Source organism: Coenobita brevimanus, chromosome 85 (assembly GCF_032717465.1).
Source record: "Coenobita brevimanus isolate Jiangsu-jjx chromosome 85, ASM3271746v2, whole genome shotgun sequence".
NCBI lineage: Eukaryota > Metazoa > Arthropoda > Malacostraca > Decapoda > Coenobitidae > Coenobita > Coenobita brevimanus.
Genome location: NC_137038.1, coordinates 9787593 through 9804066, shown reverse-complemented (window position 1 = coordinate 9804066; position 16474 = coordinate 9787593). Strand labels below are relative to the sequence as shown.

The 16474-nt window shown below is 37.7% G+C and overlaps 1 protein-coding gene across 2 annotated transcripts in view; it reads left to right on the top strand.

Annotated features, from left to right (window-relative positions):
* Window positions 1–16126, top strand: part of up (Troponin T, skeletal muscle) — a 42562-nt gene extending 26436 nt beyond the window's left edge. Inside the window, exons 7-12 of one of the 2 annotated variants that reach the window (XM_080280622.1) lie at window positions 3546–3616; window positions 5824–5845; window positions 6158–6238; window positions 11246–11324; window positions 14632–14834; window positions 15408–16126. In XM_080280622.1, the coding sequence (XP_080136748.1) occupies window positions 3546–3616; window positions 5824–5845; window positions 6158–6238; window positions 11246–11324; window positions 14632–14831 (453 nt within the window). In that variant the 3' untranslated portion in view covers window positions 14832–14834; window positions 15408–16126. Of the gene's footprint in view, window positions 1–3545; window positions 3617–5823; window positions 5846–6157; window positions 6239–9375; window positions 9455–11245; window positions 11325–14631; window positions 14835–15407 lie in introns of both variants that reach the window. The other variant, XM_080280621.1, reaches the window with a different exon arrangement.
* The last annotated feature ends 348 nt before the right edge of the window (window positions 16127–16474 follow it).

Below are 16474 nucleotides of genomic sequence, written 5' to 3'. Positions count from 1 at the left end.
ATCACTATCGGTCTCGTGAGAAATTGACGGGCTTGAAAGAAAATGATGGTAAGGAGGGTCCAATTAACTATACCGGACCCCAGCCTAATGAACGGGCCTGGGAATATGGTAAGGCTTAAAAAAAAAAAAAAAAAAAAAAAAAAAAAAAAAAAATCATTTGTGCGGCGTAAGTAAGGTTTGTTAGCGGAAAGAATGAGGTAGAAGGACAGGGTGGAATAGAAAATGCTGGAGTAAAAGTACACTGGAAGTAGAGTATATGCTAGAGAAAAGAGTATATTTAGGAGGAACAGAGTATTCTAGATGTTGATGTGCTAGAGGAATAGGATACTTTGAAGGAGAGAATTATGACAGAAGCCAGTGCAAGAGGGAGAGAATATATGCTGGTGGAATGAGTATGCTAGGTATTAATGTGCTAGATGGAGTGAATGGGCTGAAGTATAAGAGGAAGAATATGTCTGTGAGCGGTTTAGATTGACATGAATAATTACGGTCCCTAGGGTTTAGATGGACGATTATCTACTGAATAACGTGAAGAGCTTTGTCAGATACGGTCTTGGGATGGAATAATGGACGCCAGTTGAGCCAGGACAAAGCTGAAGAGTAGATTAATGTATAGTGGATGGTAGATGGCAGTGGAATAAGGGAGTGAAAGTACAGTTAATATATAAAGCCACAGTGGAATAAATGAACCGTTAGTGAATCATATGCGAAAATGGAACACGATTTAGGGTTGAATGATGGATTGCAAATGATTGTATGCCAGAATGGAACGCAGGAATGAAGGGCTGTTATTGAATATAAATCTGGACTGGAACGTATCGGGCAACGTCTAGAGTTAAAAAAAAAAAAAAATGAGAGGATTGATATGAAGGGTTGGAGGTGATTGAAGACCTGAGTGCAAGATTAGCATTGAAAATATGCCAGACCAGAAGACGTCCTTAGGTGGAATGAAAGGCAGCAATTCAGGACCCGAGTAGCTTAACCCCCTTGCAGCTTCAGTTCCGCCATATTGACAGCCTGTCGTTGCAGCTGAAGGAGTTGAGGGAGCGACAGAAGCAGCAGTTGAGGCAAAAAGCACTAAAGAAGGGACTTGACCCGGAGTAAGTCACCCCCTCTAGCCTCTCTCTGGCCTTATTTCACCATGTTGGACCTCTGTATATGTACCCTTTTTGGCCTCGTGTGACCTCCCTCTGATCTCTTACCTTGTTTTATCTCTTGTGTATATGAACCCTTTTCCTCGTGTGACCTTGTTTAACCTCATTGTGACCTTGAGACTTGTTGACCTGTGACCTTCATTAACCTCGTGAACTCTGCTCTCTTGTGACGTTATTTACGTCCTTCATTTCTCTCGCCTCGTATGACCTCTGACCTCTATTTCTTCTTTGTGACCTCACAGAGCTTCTTTTCTACCTTTGACCTAGTTTGACCGACTGTGAACTCATATGACATCACTGCAATCATATTTGACCTGATTTGTGACCTCCCTCCTCTCTTTGATCCCACTTAACTCTTGTGTATGACGTCGTATGCCTTCCGTCGACCAAAATTTGACCTTTGACGTTTGTGCCTCGTTCTTGAAGTGTAACTCAAATAGTCGTCCATAAAATGTGTGACCTCAGTATGACCTGTCACTCGTCTTGGAATATGACCTCCCTTGTAGTGTGATCTCAGTAAATTGTCTGTCAAAAGTGTGACGTCAGTAAGACAAATTTACCTCCTGCTAGAAGTGTTCCCTCCCATTCTAAATATCCCACACTTTTTCATCCCAGTGTGACCTGTTTCCACCTCTCCCCTGCCTGTATCCTTTGCCCCCTAATAGTGTGGCCCTCGAATTGGTCATATTTTAGTGACCTTTCGACCAAACGTGTGGCCAGTAATAGAAAAAAAAATACATGACCCTGTTTGCGATTTGGTTGCTAGTACCATAGTTGACCTTAGATGAATGACCCTTAATAGCTTCCAGTAGATGACCTGTTCTCGTCCCATCGTCATCACTTGGTCATCTGCCCTGGTCACATTAGGTCATCCCTTCGTACTCGCTCATTCTGCAGGATTTCTTCCTCTTCATTCACAATTCTTCGAAAACGGATTATTTCACTATTACGGTTGAGTTCAGGGTTTTGTTAATCCGGAATTGGGATTTACAAAGCCAAATTGGAGACTTGGGAGGTAAGGGAGGGAGAGAAAATACAAAACTTGGGAGGGGAAGATAGAGAAATAGTCTTTGGTTTATAACCGCTCGTGTGCCTTTTCGACGCCTGCTTCGAAGCGCTCAGTCTGATCATTCAGACACCTGGCACGAGAAGCAAACGTTTTCTCGTATGTTTATGACTGTTAATTTTCCCGTGGTTTAATTTTTGATATATTTGTGCATGTTAATTTTATGTTCTGCTGCCGCTTGTGTTGTTGGCATTGTTTAGTTCCAGAGCTGTAAGTAGTGTTTGTGTTTACTAAGAAAGTTTCATGGCTGGTCTAAGCATCCCGAACTTCCCAACCTACACTTATGTAACCAAATAACTAAAGAACTATTACGTGAAAGAGAACAATAGATTAACGATGATTAAGTACGTACGTTTAAATAGGAAATTATAGGTAAACAAATAAAGCAGCTGAAATTAATAAGAGGTTAAGTCAAAATAGTTATAAAAAATCTGTGTGGCTGATTACTTCAAAGAACCCTGCGTTATTGTGTTAAGCTTTTCATCCCTTTTCAAGTTCATTTTACCAAACTAGCAGTGAAAAATAAAACTGGTAATTGTAAACAGTTAAAAAATTCTGTGGTAAAAGTGCTGTTATAAGAATTAAGATTAAGTAAATCAGAGCCAAAATAAAATGTTAACAGCATGCACCGTAATCTGTTGCCATTTCTTTTTTATTTGCCAAAGTCTAACACTTAATATTCAGTCGCTCAACCCCAGTGGAACATGAGCCTTCCAATTACGGGCAAAATAAGTAGTTGAATGGCCAACTTCAAAGCTCACTGATACCACTCAAATTTTGTCCGTGGTTGTGGGAAAAAAAAAAAAAAAAAGTTTTACTTTCTAACACTAAAACTATTTACTACTGAATAATTTGTTTCCTCAGTAGACATATAGGTATTTTGGTTTTAACCAGTGACTTTCAAATCAAGTCCTGTTTTTAAAAGAGATTTTATGGGACGCATAGTGTGCTCCTCAACCTGCACTTCCCATATACCTTGCTGTATTTTACCTTTTTGTGTGTGAAAACTTTCTTTTTTCCAAAGGGATCCTTGTTAATTTTGGAGAAAAGTATATGACGCTTGAGCCATTTTTTACCTGATATTTTTCCAATCTTCCAAAAATATCCCCCTGTCCTCCAACTCCACCACTCCATTTTCTACTTCTCAGCCATTTTCCAAGAGACATTTTTCCAGTCTTCCACAAGTACCCCCTATCCTCCATCTCCCTCTCCCTATTTTCTACGACCCCTCCCCCTGCCCTCCCCGACGCCCTTCCCTTCATTGTGTGTGTAGGGTAGAGTAGCGTGTGGTGTGACCTACAGTAGACGTGCTTGTTGCATTGCAGTTGAAGGAGTTGAAAGAGCGTCAGAAGCAACAACTGAGGCAAAAGGCCCTAAAGAGAGGCTTGGACGCTGAGTAAGTTATCGTCCCTTTTGCTTCATCTTTTGCTACTCGTTTTTACTCGTCCCTTACTCGTTGCTGCTCGTCCTATACTCGTTGCTGCTCGTCATATACTCGTTGCCGCTCTTCCTTTACTCGTTGCTACTCGTCCTTTACTCGTTGCTTTTCTTCCTATACCTGCTGCCAGCCGTTTTTCATTCATTCATATTCGCTTTTATTCCTTCTTGCTACTCGTTACTCGTCCTTTACTCGCCTTTATTCGTTCTTGCTACTCGTTTCTCGTCCTTTACTCGCCCGTATTCGTTCTTGCTACTCATTTTTACCCGTCCTTACTCGCTTTTGTTCCTTGCTATTGGTGTTTGCTTCTCAGTTTCATTCTCTCTCTCTCTCTCTCTCTCTCTCTCTCTCTCTCTCTCTCTCTCTCATGCTCTTGATTGTTATATTACTCGCTATTACTCTTCGGATAAGCGATGTGTTTTCCTCTTACTCGTTCTTTTACTTCCCTACTCGTTACTCGCTAACTCGTTCTTCGTTTACAGCACCAGTCATTCTCTTACTCATTGTCACTCGCTTACTCGCCCTTACTCGTGTTACTCATTCTGTTACACGCTTACTCGTTTTTTCACTCGCTTTCTCGTTGTCACACGTGTCTTTTATCTATTCGTCTCCTACTCGCTTTTGCTCATCTGTTGCTCGCTTACTCGTGGTGTTACCCGTCTGTTACTCGCTTACTCGTTCTGTTACTCTCTTAGACACTCATTTATACGCATAGTCATTCATCCTTCCTCCTACTGGTTTTCGTATTCACTTGCTCGTTCAATCACTCTTCTTACTCGTTTCTAACTTGCCTACTCTCCTGCTCGCTTCCTCGTGCTGTTCATGTTACTAGCTCTGTCGTCCTAGTTCGCTCCTCTCTCTCTCTCTCTCTCTCTCTCTCTCAGTTAATTACCATTATTTCGTTTATATTGTGTACGTATTTACTGTCTCAAAGTTAATTATTATGCATTTATTTCGTTATAATTTATCCATTTGTAATTAATTTTCGTTATAGATTATCTGGGTTTCTTGTTTAAGTATATTTCTCCTTAATTATCACTATTGCTTTATTTTTCGCATTATCGTTCATCAGTGTATTTTCTCCTTTATTTTCGTCCCATTAACTCCTTCAATACGATGGCGCCTTATTTCCTTTTTTCTTGGTACCTCCAGACGATTTTATTCAGCTTTGGGGAGACTTCATTTTTTTTATTTTTAACTGATTTTTTTTTAAGTAAAGGGGCTTATTTTTTTTACCCCTTCAGTACGAAAGACCTTCCGGTAAAGGGAATAAAACTATCAAAAGGCGGGAAAATAAAGATAAAAGTAGATAAAGTAGGTAAAGTAACATAAAAGTAGATAAAGTAGGTAAAGTAACAGTAAAGTAACTAAAGATAAATAATAAAATAACTTTTTCGTGGAAGGCTCTCGATTTCTTTGTTTTGGCTCTCGATTTCTTTTTTTTGGTTTTCGATTTTTTTATTTGCTTTTTTTTTCACTTTTATTCGAGTTTGATTTCGTAATGTTTGCTCAGTTTTGCGTTTCATGAGTTTTTTTTTTTTTTTTTTCATTTTTATTCATTTCCACTTCATCTTCCTTCACTTTCTGACATAAATCGTCATTCATTATTCATTTTAGATATATATTTTCTCTGTTTAATCGCATATTCATTTTTCGTTAGCTATCCATTCACTAATTCACTCTGGTTAACATATATTTATTTATTTTATGGCCATGTTCAGAAATTATGTTCATTTTCTATTCATATTATTCACTTTCGTTCACGTTCAATGTTCAAACCTTTCCCCGAGTAACAGTGTTCATCTTACCATTCATATCCCTTCACAGTCTTACTTTGGCATTCATGTTATTCACGGCATCTGATCTTATTCACATTCTTCATCATTCATTCCTCTCCATGGCGCCAGTAATCCATTTCATGAGATTACTCAAAGTTGTCATTCATATTCACAGCTTTATTCACGGCATTCATTCTTATCGTATTTAATCTCATTCACATGGTACTCAGCTTTATTCACCATTCATTCTTCATTCCTGTCTCCCAGCATGATATAAATTCTCTCTCTCCCCGTTGAATATATTTGCTATAATGATATATATATATATGATTGAAATATATATTGGTTTTTATTAATTTATATATATTTTTCTTACTTCCTATACAGGGCTCTTACTGGCAAGCACCCGGTGAGTTATTATTATTGTTATTGTTACTATTATTATTATTATTATTATTATTATTATTATTATTTGAGTTGAGATGATGATATAGTGAGAAGTATTCTTTGATATTGTCATTCTCTCTCTCTCTCTCTCTCTCTCTCTCTCTCTCTCTCTCTCTCTCTCTCTCTCTCTCTCTCTCTCTCTCTCTCTCTTTCAGATCCAGACTATTTCTACTTTCCCCTCCAAACACTCACTATCCTTTCTTTTCCCGAATTTACCTCATTTCTTTCCACCATCTCACATCTGTCTAACTCACTCTCTCACTTTCTCACACAGCCCAAGATCCAGACCGCATCCAAATTCGAGCGACGCACAGATCGCCGCACTTACGACGACAAGAAGAAACTGTTTGAGGGTGTAAGTAGAGTTTCTGTAGTTTCCCCCTTATTTAGCGGGGTTTGGGGACACTCAGGGGACTCTGGGGACTACTTTGGACTATTTAGGACTACCTGGGACTATTTGGGATGATGTAGGGCAATCCAGAAGCTAGTCTGGGAAAGTTGGAATTAATTATAGCATATAGACTAGAAGTAATTTTTTGATACGTGAAGGGTTGATCTCAGGAACTTCATTTATCTTAGTTTATCCTCATTTATCCTCTCTTTTGCGGGATTTAGGGACTATGCAGACTACCTTGGCTATTTAGGACTACTTGTGACTATCTGAGACTCTCTGACGTTATCTAGGGCTAGCTAAGAAGGCAGTTGTAATAGTCTGATAAAGAGATTTCCCCTGACTTTGAAGAATCTTAGGACCACAGGGACTCTGGGTGACCTTAGGGACTACTTAGGACTATGTGGGACTTTCTGGGACTATGTGGGACTATTTATGGCATCCCGGGCTGGTAGGGAGCTGGAAGTAGTTATAGCCTGTGGACTATCCAGGACTACTAGGAGACTACGAATACTACATAAAAAAAATTACTGCAGCTCGTCAGGAACTATTTTTTAACCCTGAAAATTTAGGTTAGTAGACTACATAGACAACAAAAGACTACTACAGCCATCGGGGACTATCACTGTGTTAGAATAGGCTACTACTTTTGGCTACTTACAGATGCAAGATGGGACTTTTTTTTTATTTCATTATTTCTTGGCACAATTTCTGAATTTCTTTTGTATTTGCACTCTTATACACTTAATGCCTTATCAACTTGTATTCTTTATTTACTTTCTTATATATAATTTTGAACATTTCTTTCTTGCTTTATATAACTTCAAAATTTTCTGTGTTAAATTATGAATGAAGATCTTTCTTTCTTTCTTTCTTTGTCATTTGATTTCATTTCTTTTTTAAACTTATGTAGTATGCTTCAGTTCAATAGTAGTCAGTTTTGATCTGTTTTGCATTCAAAGGCTGTGTTAATTACAGTTACTAATGACAACTTTCATTTCAAATTTAGCAAACTAAGAATTTTTAAGTTTCATTAACAAAACCACTTTTCAAGGGATGTAAGTCCAAATTTTTCCATAGAGATCATTAGATAGGTTTTTTGAGTTTGCCTCCATGGGCTTTCTCCTCACAGGGTTGGGATATTGTGATAAAGGAGGAATTAGAGAAGATGTGGACAGAGAAATATGATGAATTTATGGCCAGGACCAAGAGTGAGTATTTAGACAGAAAGAGAAGGAAAAAGTTGGTAACAGCTTATTTGTTTCTGCCTTTGAGTAGGCTTGTGGAGTGTGGCATTGTTTTACCCAACCTGTGTTCATTTTAGTGATAGATTTACATTAAGGATGGCTTAGATAGAACTAGATATACTGTAATTCGCTATGTGGATTTTGATCTGAATTTGCATCCAGTGTATGAATTCCCACCCACCTTACCTTCCAGATATTGTGGATTTGATTGTAATGTGATATTTTGCATTGACAACCAGTGTGTGAAATCCACCCTGCCCTCCAGAATGATGGTTTTCATTGCGAGTCGGATAGATATTTGAAACTGGATTCACAGACAGTCTTATGATCAATTTCTTCTTGTAGCCGTGATAAGTTTTTTCTAGCAGAACCAGATTTAATCGTGAACCATGGCATCTCTTCTCTCACTACCCCCACTTCTGGCTGAAAGGAAGTAACAGAAGTTAATAGTGAGGGATTCACACCGAGAAAAGACATGTTCCTGGTGGTCCAAAGCTTTCCTTGTCTATGCAAGTAACAGTGTCATCGTGAACTGTTCCTTGTGTAGTCTAGAAAAGCGTCAGACAGCCACCTTAACAATGAAAAAGTTCTTTGTTCTTTTTTATGAAATTCTGGATACAACCTTCCTCCAGTTAGGGGCAGGAATAGGAGGTAAGTAGAAATTACGAGAACTGGTCATAGATACGGGAGGAAATTGATCGTAAGTTTGTTTGCATATCCAGTCCCTGGATTCAGTATGTGTTATATATTTCCCTCCCCTCCCCTCCCCTCCCTTTTCCTCAGAGACGAGGGTATATCTTGCAGATACTTGGCCCTGGTTACTTTACTTTCAGCTTCTCCTTTCATCTTCTTGCCATATTTTCCTTTCTTTTCGTTGGGCAGTCATAAAATTGCGAAGTAAGGACAAGAGTACTAATGGTAGCAAAAATTTTGTTTCCTCTCCTACTTTCCCTCCTTTTGGACTCAGAAAATATGTGTAGTGAATCAGAAGTAATAGACATTGACGGCACTGAACTGTAACTAAATAAAGTTATCAGTGTCGGTTGCAGTGGATTCACCTCACCAGTTTTCTAAGTCTGTTGAGAGACAAGTAGGAGAGGGTGCAGGACTTCAGCTGCTTAAAGTACACATATTTCTAATTCAGAATATTGTCAAGCGAAGTGGATAAAAACTTACTGTGAGTCCTCTTAAAATATGTTGCGACAGTGATGCCAACAGAGAGAGGTTATTATATTATGACCCAAACATCCAGTTAATATATATTAAATATGTCTGTTGTCATCAGATATTCACAGCTGTGTTGGTTGTACTCCGGGTTTCAGTTTCAGAAGTGGTATTTGAACCCATCCACTGTCAATTTCGAGGCAATTTCAGAGTGATGACTTATTAGGCGAAACAGTTTTTTTTTTTAATCTCAGTCATTGCATAGAAAGTGGTCCAGCTGCTTATTTCTTCTCTTCAGTAAAGTGAAGTGGTCTTTGCCAATGCAGGTGGTATCCAGCCCAGGGATGAGTCTGCTTCTCAATTTTTTGAGAGAAGGAATTCAGCAGATGGATAATTTAGTAGTTATGTTTTGACTGAGATTTGGAAATATGCATAAAATAAGCCACATAACTTTTTCTAGAGATTTGCAACACGTGTTGTGTCACTGTATACATCTTGAATATAATTTTCAGAGAAACACATACAGTATGAATACACTCACACAACCAAAGAAACTGTTTTCCTCATCTATTTAACCATGATATGGAGATCAAACCAATTTTACTTCTCTTGTGTTAAGAGCATGTTATTCTTATTTACTTTTCCTTCCTCTTCCCCTCCATTTCCTTTTCCTTCCCCTATCCCTGCCAGGGCTTATTGGCAATGTACAAGGATGATCTGGAGAAATTCTGGAAAGACAGGTTCGACGAGTTTTCAGCCAGAAGCAAGTGTAAGTAATTACAGGAACTATAAGACACCAACTCTGTGCTATTAGTCTTTGCATCAACAGTTTCATTGTGTCAACTTGATTTTATCTACAAGTGGCGGTCGACGTGTTTCAGCGGTCGTTGGAGCCAGTTATCCCGTTACTAATTGAAATTTAGGAAGGCTTTGCGTGCGTAAGTAGAGTATGATGCGTGATTCAAGACGTACCTCAGGCAAGGCGTTGAAAAATTAATCTAATCTCATACCGAGTCATAAAGATGTTAACAGTTTCATGTTCTGTAATATTTAAAAACAATGAGGAAGCTAAAGTCTACTTTCAGTTACCAGCTGACGAGACAAAACTGGGATTATTACACCGTATATAATGAAAATGAGTGGCACAAAAACTTTGCCATGAGGTACGCCTCTTTGGGCTGTATTTTCCTTGGTGTAGGAGATTTCGACATTCCTCTTTTTCAGTTATTTATTTTGTACATTACACATTGATATCCTTTTGTATGCTTCTGATATGAATTGTGTCGATTTCAGACAGATATAAAATCAGCATACAAAAGGATATGCAGTTGTAATATGCAAAAAGATATCACTAAGAAAAAGGTGCTCTGAAGTATTCTATTCCAGTAAATCTACAGCTCTTAGATTCGTATTCTTATCAGCTTGGAAAGCCATCTTCCATTTTTCCTTAGCAATTTATTTGACATATTGCTCTTTAGTATTGGCCTATATTATATTTTTTTGTTTTTTATGGTTACACATTGTACAGAAATATCATAGACGAAAATATTAACTATATGCAGAAATAAATTGTGAAGGAGGAAATGGTTTGGGCTTCTGTGCTTTTGAGAATATGCCTCTTTGTTATCAAGAGTATGCGTCTCCTGAATCTGGTAGGCCCTAAATAATTGTCCCCAGTCTTCCGTGTCGGTAATTTGTGCCCAATGCTGAACGTGTTTTGTGAAGGAACCATTTCCTTAATTAACCAGCAAAGGTATTGTGTGTTAATTCCATGCTACTTAATGTATGGCAGCTGAAATGGGGATGTTGCCTAATGTTGCTTATTCTCTCAACTAATGTAAAGTTTGCTGTTTGTTTCTCGACTGTGATGAGTCCATCTGTTCGTCCGTTAAATAAACGTGGTATGTTTTAAGTCCATCCATTTCTGTACCATTTTGACTTGATATGAGCAGCGATCCTTATAAACTCCACAAGACACAGATGTCTAAATATCCCCCGTCCTGTTCCTTTCCTTCCCTCAGAACCCACACAACAGTACTCCTACGTCTGATTACATACGTGATGCTTTATATTCATGTTCTAGCCTGGTGCTTTGACATGCTTGGCAACATGAACAGCGGGGCTCTTGGACAACTTGAAAGAGTCTCCAGTAAGATTAATTTTTACTCATATCAGACTGTACACTAATGCCATCTTTTGACTTCATCATGCCTCAGATGATGACACAAAGCTCATGGTTCCTGAAAATATTATGCAAACACTTTCCTCATTATCCTGTCAGCTTTCCTTTATATTTCTCCTTTCTGTTATACTCTGCCCATTACTCTGTCCCATACTGTCTTTTCCTGTTACTTTGTTGATTTCATACTGTCCCACACTGTCTTCTGTTCTGTTTCGCTCCCTCATATATGGTTGCTGCTCCTTCCACTGCAACTTCCCCTCCCTCCCCTTGTCCCTTCCCTCCCACCAGCTAGTGTTCCAAATATGCAGGTGTGTTCAAAATGTCCATCAGTAACTAAGCCCCTGTCCTCCTTCCCTCTGTTTGCTTGCCACTTCCCAGGGCATCCTAGCAACCGACAAGGAAGAGAAGGAGAGGAAGTGGAACGATACGAAGAGCCAATTTGAGGGCAGACAGAAGGGTAACTACGCTGATTTGACAGATCTTGCTTAGTAAAGAGACGCTGTGGTCACCACCTGTTTTCCTCCTGTCATTTGGAATTTGACGTTTGCCTATCCTGAACTTAAATTGATTATTGTGAACAGTAGTGGTATGTACAGTACGAAAACTGCAGCAAAAAACAAGTTAATGATTGCTGAGGCATGACAGTCATATATGTTTGAGTTTACTGATGTCATATTCACTCCAGTTAATAATATAGCTTGGTTAGTACTGCTGTCAAGTTGATGTTGTTCATATTGTTAATCGTAACAAGTATGATGATGATCCCATGCTCTTATATTCATCACTGCCAACATAAACAATGTAAATGGAAATGTTAAAAAAAAAAAAAAAAATTGCCAGGTGAGGAGGGGGAAAGGAGGAAGACAGGTGACCGAGACCAGCTTACGCTCGAAGCTGTTCTCTTTACCTATTTAACTCCATTTGCATTCATTACATATTTATTTCGTCTGTTATAAATTTACTTTATGATTGCAATTCTTTGCATTGTTGTTTTACCTGAAATTACTATAAATATTTTGTTCTTGAAGTCTTTCTTTCTTTGTTTACGTATTTACCGCCTATTTTCTGTTCAATCGAAATCGAGCGCATACTGAACCATTTCATACTTAGTGTTTGGTATTCTTAATTATGTAATTTTTTTTTCTCGCGCAAAGAAGCCCTAAAATTATACAAAAGGGGGTGTAATATCTTGTGTTTATTTTTTGTTTTCTTAAATACACCTCAGTTCACTGCCATTATTCAGGACAAGCTTTTTTTCTTTTCATTCTACTTTCTCTTATAGTTTCGTTCTCAGAGGGTATGCCAAACTGATCTCATAATCTATGCCCATCTTGTGTATATATATATATATATATATATATATATATATATATATATATATATATATATATATATATATATATATATATATATATATATAATGACAAAGTTACATGTAGTATTGTTGAAACATTAGTGGTCAAAAATTCTCTATATATTTTTCTAGTTCAAGTGAAAAGCTCACACTCTTACCACAGTATAATTAGTGATGCATCATTAAATTAATAGCCTTGAAAAAAGATGGAATAAGTGCAGGATGGCAAAGATATTGTAAGATCAGTTAGTTGTTCTTCCATCTGAGCATAGCAAGATGGCGAACCAACCACCTCATCCTTTTGCGGCTCAGGAGATCCTTACATGTTCTTTTGTTAAATAGCGTAACAGCTCTGATGTAACTGTAGTTGGCTGTTGCTCCCATTTAGATGTAACCTGCTTTTTGGCACGATATTAACCCTTTCAGTCTGTTGTGTTATCGGACTGAAGGAATTGAAATGGAAGGTAAGTTGTGTGTTTGTGTCGCTGTAGTGAAAAGTACTGTAGGTGTGCCTGGAAATGAAAGAATATAGGTTATCAGTTGCTTGAAATTGTATGCTTATGTGGCAAAAAATAGTATAGTAATGCCTGAAAAAAGAAAAAAAAATAGGTTGCCAGTTGCTTATAGTGATGCTTGATGTTGTATGTCTCTCAGGAAGGGCTAAGCTGCATTGTGCTCGGTTGTTATATTTCCTAAATCTTGTGGTTTTATAAATTAATAATCGGTCTTGAAATCTGACGTTTAAGTGGTATTTGGACAGTATTATGTTTAAATGTTTCACAGTGTTTTAGATAACAAATAAAAAGATCAATATTCACTTTACATATAGATTTTAAAAATATTTTTAAAAAATCTCCAGGATGTTAAAGGGCAGCTTAACTTTTCAGAGAACTTTTTTTTTTTTTAATATCCTGCACAAGCTTGTAAATCAGTGTCATTGGTAGTTATATTTGTTATCAAGCTATTCACTCTGTTGACGTGTTTTGTATTTTATTCATGCTACCACCAGACAGTATATTCATTAGTTATTAATAAACTCTTAGCAAGAATTAAGGCTATGTAAAACCCTCAGTTCGAAAAGTGTTTCTTGAGATGAATAAATTGAAGTAGCAAGAACAGAATTGAAAAATACATCATTATAGTGGATGAGTTAATGAAATGAAACTTAAAACTAAAAATACAGCTGGATGGAAATTATTCAAGAAAGTTATGAACATGGTTTAAATAAAGTCCGATGGCACTGATTAATTCTTTAATTTTTCATCATTTGCAATCGTCATGAGGAATTTTATCTCAGCATATTTTATTTGTGACAGGTATTTTATGTCTCAGAAATTTCCCTGAATATATATATATATATATATTTTTTTTTATCGGAAATTTTTTTTATGCTATTTGTGTAGGTAATTTTTCATCACTTTACGTTTGATCATGATTCATCCTTGTGATTTTTATTTTTGTGTATTTTCGTCAGTTTTTCAATGTAACTTCCATTATTGCCTTCCTGATTCATGTACTTTTTCATTATTCACTTATTCGTTCATTTCTTCATTCCCTGGGTCATTTGTTCATTAATGCAGCGGTTCACTCGTTCATTCATTGTTTCATGTGTTCAGTCATTCAGTGGTTCAGTTGTTCATTTAGTGGTTCAGTTGTTCATTCATTCTTTCATTTTTTCTTTCACCCTCATTTCTTCATTCATTCATTGGTTCATTTAGTGGTTCAGTTTGTGGCTCATCCTTTTGATCCATTTGTTTATTGTTTTGGTTCATTTTTCACTCATTATTTCATTAATTCATTGGTTGATTTCTGCATTTGTCTGTCCTACCACTGTCATTTGTTCACTCATTTATTCATTCATTGGTAAATTGGTTTTCTTTTTTTATTCTGGTTTGGTTGTTCATTTTCTGGTTCACAGGTTTATTGAAGAAAGCATCTCATCCCTCTTTTGTCATATTTCGTCTCTCTCTCTCTCTCTCTCTCTCTCTCTCTCTCTCTCTAAAATTATATACTTCATCATCACCATCATGACATTGTAAACCCCCCTTCTCTCTCTCTCTCTCTCTCTCTCTCTCTCTCTCTCTCTCTCTCTCTCTCTAAAATTATATACTTCATCATCACCATCATGACAGTTAAACCCCCTTCTCTCTCTCTCTCTCTCTCTCTCTCTCTCTCTCTCTCTCTCTCTCTCTCTCTCTCTAAAATTATATACTTCATCATCACCATCATGACATTGTAAACCCCCCTTCTCTCTCTCTCTCTCTCTCTCTCTCTCTCTCTCTCTCTCTCTCTCTCTCTCTCTCTCTAAAATTATATACTTCATCATCACCATCATGACATTGTAAACCCCCCTTCTCTCTCTCTCTCTCTCTCTCTCTCTCTCTCTCTCTAACCCCCCTCTTCCCCTCAGCCAAACTTCCCAAATGGTTCGGAGAAAGGCCCGGCAAGAAGGCAGGTGACCCCGAGACCCCCGAGGGTGAGGAGCAGGAGGAGGAGATTGAGCCCCCTCCACCACCAGAGCCCGAGTATGAGGAGGAGGAAGAGGAAGAAGAGGAGGAGGAGGAGGAAGAGGAAGAAGAGGAAGAGGAGGAGGAAGAAGAGGAAGAGTGAAAAGTGAGTGAGGTTTTTTGTTTTGTGGAAGATTTACATGCATATATATAGATAGATAGATAGATAGATAGATTAAACAGATAGATAGATAATACTGTAGACGTACAGAGGTGAATATAAATTGAATGTAAATAGATAGAAAGATGGATGGATATGCAGGTTTGTTTCCATATTGTGAAAATCTTTAGATTTCTAGTTGTCATTTTTTAGTAAGCAGTCGTTACAGAAAATTAGTAGTAGCAATAGTAGTAGCAGTAGTAGTTGAAGTAGTAGTAGCAGTAGTAGTAGCAGTAGTAGTAGTAGTACTGTGGTAGTAGCAGTAGTAGTAGTAGTACTGTGGTAGTAGCAGTAGCAATATTAGTTGGTTTTGTATAAAAAGAGAAAATCGAATATATATATATATATATATATATATATATATATATATATATATATATATATATAAAGGCATTTTTACGACCAAATCCAAATCACCCCCCAAGAAGGTTCAAATGCTTCCCGCACCGGATTCGGCCCCATGATTCGCGGCTCCCAATTCGCTCCTGTGTCACTAAGGCTCATTTTCCTACCCCACAGACTCGCCCCTTCGCCCTCAGTCCTCGCTACATTCTCTCGCTGCGTCTCTCCTGTGAATATCAACCAGTACTTCACTATTATGCTGTCTCTACTATCACTATCATTACTGTAATCTAGAACTATTATTATTATTATTATTATTATCATTATTATTATTATTATTATTTCTCAGTGTCGTTATTTTTCCACTTGTGTTATTGTCACGTTATTATTATTATTATTATTATTATTATTATTATTATTATTATTATTATTAGTCATTTTATGTGATGACTTAATTTAGCTTTGGATGAAGCTTTAATTACGGCCATTAATAGTGGTGATCGAGGCCCCTCTGCCACGGTCTACCACCATCTACCACAATCTACCACCATCCTCTCCTCAGCCCCTCCCAGCACACCCCTTTGCCCTCCCTTTGTAATCCTTGGACTGGGCACCCCTTGGATCCCCAGCCCTCTGTAAAGGGGTGATAAATGGATAAATATAAAGGGTAATGAAGGGAGTGAGAGAGAGGGGGAGCTGTGAGGGAGGGTTGTTTATGAGAGAGAGAGGGAGGGCTTTACACAATCAACCACGACCTACCACAGTTCCGACAACATTACCTACCACAACTACCGCAATTGGTCTGACTCTCGTGTCATATATATTTTTTTTCTGTTGGTTAAAAAGTATGGGAAAAAATTTACGTTCCTTCTTATGAAAATAAAATGTTAATCTAAGGCCTTTTTTTGTTCCTTAATTCCTGCGGTAGAGAGAGAGAAAAAAAAAAGAGAGGTGATTGATTAGAACCGAGATAAGAGAAAATCGAGGTAGATTAGAGAGGGTAGTGGATGTGGTTAAGAGTAAAATGAGAGTGAAGGTAGATAAGAGTATTGGTTGAGTAGATAGAAGGTGAAGGTAGATAAGAGTATTGCTTGAGTAGATAGAAGGTGAAGGCAGATAAGAGTAATGGTTGAGTAGATAGAAGGTAGATAAGAGTATTGGTTGAGTAGATAGGAGGTAGATAAGAGTATTGGTTGAGTAGATAGAAGGTGAGGGTAGATAAGAGTAATGGTTGAGTAGATAGA